At 43.0% G+C, this 3,198-nt stretch overlaps 1 protein-coding gene across 1 annotated transcript in view; it reads right to left on the minus strand.

Moving 5' to 3' along the window:
- Positions 1–26: 26 nt before the first annotated feature.
- Positions 27–3,198, minus strand: part of LOC119414295 — a 23,365-nt gene continuing 20,193 nt past the window's right edge. Inside the window, exons 5-6 of the mRNA XM_037681393.1 lie at positions 256–443; positions 27–173 (exon numbers count right to left, since the gene is read on the minus strand). Coding sequence (XP_037537321.1) covers positions 129–173; positions 256–443 — 233 coding nt within the window. The 3' untranslated portion in view covers positions 27–128. The remainder of the gene's footprint in view (positions 174–255; positions 444–3,198) is intronic.

Here is a 3,198-nt window from a genome sequence, read left to right on the forward strand (position 1 = left end):
ACAAGCCATAACAACGAACTCGGGCGGAGCGAAGACGCAAATCAACACTGTTATAGAAAATAAATATATTTGAAGAGCAGGGGCAAGAAATGCACTGCTCAGAAGCTCCAGGGAGTCCTGATCTGAGCTCAAATGTCCCAGGAGGTCCTGATCTGAGGTCTGACGGTCCTCATCTAGGAAAAGAAACAGTGAAAATGTCATGAGAACATAAAAGCAGTTCTTGATAACTCCTTGGTTCTGATTGTGTGCACTGACCGGCAGGTTGTCTGAGAAGTCTCTCTGGGTTGGGAGCTGGGGGTATCCAGGATTAGTGAATGCCATATCATATTTGTCCAGGCTTTGTGGGTGAGGGAACGAGCCTGCTGAGTGGCCGAAGTGTTGCTGGAATGAATTCCCAATGTAGATGGTAGGATCTTTCTCTGGGAATGCTGGGTTGATGAAATCTAGAAGAAACATAAAACCCCCAAACTTTTGAAGTCATGCTCTTTTATCATGCCCTTCCTTCCTTTCTGTGTCATTTGTTTTTACACTTTATTTTACTGTAACTTTATGATTTAACAACTATAGCAAATCATGTTATCATCTCCCACTTGGAACAGCAGGGATGCTATATCATCTCACACTTGTTGGCAGCTCAGAACATCACATACAGAACACCATGGACTTTGTAGATAAGGTGAGGGATGTCATCATGGAGACTGGTGAAACAATGGTCTCTTTTGATGTCACATCACTCTTTACGTGCATTCCTATTGATGATGCAGTAGAGGTTGTCAGTTTAAGATAAAAATCAGACACCACTCTGAGCAGCAGGACCACGCTTTCCACAAAACAACTGTGTCAACTCTTGAAACTGTGCCTGCAGTCAACCTACTTCACATATGGGGAGCAATAATATAGGCAGAAACATGGGTGTGCTATGGGGTCTCCAGTTTCTCCTATTGTTGCCAACCTGTACATGGAGGAGGTAGAAAAGAGAGCCTTGACGTCCTTTTCAGGGACACCACCAAGTCATTGGTTCAGGTATGTTGACGACACCTGGGTTAAAATTAAATCTCAGGAAGTCCAACATTTTACTGACCACATCACCTCTGTGGATAAATACATCACGTTCACATGAGAAGATGTAAAAAAATGGCAAGTTGGTTTTCTTGGACTGTGAGGTCTCAGTTTCTGATAGAGGACATTTACAAACTGAGGTGTACCGCAAACCCACCCACACAGACCAGTATTTGCAGTTTGACTCCCATCACCCTTTGGAGCACAAGTTAGGAGTCACCAGGACTCTGTACCACAGAGCAGACAGCATCCCCACTAACTCAGGAGCCAGGCAGAAGGAGAAATTCCACACAAGACAGGCTCTAGAGCAATGTGGATATCCTAACTGGGCCTTCCTGAAAGCAGAGAAGAAACCCAAACAGGACTCCAGTCAGCCATCAGATGAAAAGGAAGAACCCAGACCTGTGGTCATTCCGTATGTTGCGGGAGTATCAAAGGAACTGAGACGTTTATTTTCTAAACATAACGTCCCAGTGGCTTTTAAACCCCAAAATACATTACGGCAAAGACTGGTTCATCCCAAAAAGCCAGTCCCCCGGCACAAACAGAGTAATATTGTGTATGCTGTTCAGCGTCATGAGAACTGTGATCAGTCTTACATAAGGGAAACTAAACAGCCACTGGCCAAAAGAATGGCCCAGCACATAAGATCAACATCATCAGGCCAGGACTCTGCGGTCTACACTCATCTCCAGGCCAGCGGTCACTCTTTAAGGGATGAAGATGTTCACATCCTGGACAGAGAGGAACAATGGTTTGAGAGAGGAGTAAAGGAGGCCATCTTTGTGTTAAAAAAATATCCATAATTAAACAGGGGTGGAGGCCTCCGTGTTCAACTGTCCCCCTCTTACAATGCTAATATTGCTAGTATCACTCAGCCCCCTGTAAATAGTAAACAGCCATCAGTGTGCTAATGATCCATCGTTAGGCTGATGGTCCTTCTTGATCATGTGAGCAGCTTGTTTTGGTTGTCAGCAGCAAACTGGTTGATCCACTCTGAGAAGGTGCTATTTAAGAGACTGAGCTGAATACAGCACCTCAGTCTGAGGAAGTCTTTCGGATGAAAGACAAAACGTATCTACATTTTTTTGCTTTGTTTTTTTTTTTTTTTTTGAATGTCCAGAGGACTAGATTGAACCTTTTTAGATGTGAATGTCTGCAATTATATAAATTAATATTTGTGGATATCTGCATGTATTATAGGCGTTGCAACCATTATATGTGTAGGGGACAAGTCCCCCCCACATTAAAAAAACATTCATTTGGACCCCCCCACTTTTACTATAAAACATTAGTTCAGGCGGCGCAGTTTCTCTTTCTTCGTGAACAAATCCATTCCACTTGATTAATAGGAGAATACTCAAGGCACTAAAACGCCACTCCAGGTTTTCTTGGTTACCTCCATCTCTTCACAGTACCTTCCTGCCTCTTGCCTCGGCAAACGTGCACAGGTGGAGGAGGTGGAGGTACCTGTGTTACTCGCTTGCCAGTTTAGCGAGCTTAGTGCGGGCAGTTGTTGACCAGTGGGTTGATCATAAACATATATTCATGTTAGGAGGAGGAGAGAAGTGGAGCGCTACATCTGTAGCATCTTAGCTTAGCAGTAACTGTGATGCTGTAAGACGCTGAAGGTGTGAGAGACGCTGTGTGTTCAGGTGCATTAAAGTTGAAATGTCTTTAAACCTCCACACCTTATTGTCCTCAAGCTTCATGAGAAACATCATTTAGATGAGTACCGTTGAACACAAGAAAGTCCAGTGGTGATGCTTTTTATTTCTCTATAAACACAAAGAGTGCCTATCTGACGCTCCGTATTAAAGTGTATTAAAGTTAAAATGTATTTAAAATCCACAGATGAATTTACAAAAACTTGGTGAGAAACATGTTTTAAATGTGTGGAATTAAAGGAAATCTACGTGAAATGTTGCTTTTATGTTCACTAGTGAACACCTTTTTTTACGTGCGCACACACGTGCATGCACGCACACACGCGCACGCACCTACACACCATTGTGTCCCCCCCCACATTACAAATGCTTCTGATGCCCTTGGCATGTATACAGGTCCTTCTAAAAAAATTAGCATATTGTGATAAAGGTCATTATTTTCCATAATGTAATGATAAAAATGAAACTTTCA

Source organism: Nematolebias whitei, chromosome 1 (genome assembly GCF_014905685.2).
Source record: "Nematolebias whitei isolate Nwh7 chromosome 1, NemWhi1, whole genome shotgun sequence".
NCBI lineage: Eukaryota > Metazoa > Chordata > Actinopteri > Cyprinodontiformes > Rivulidae > Nematolebias > Nematolebias whitei.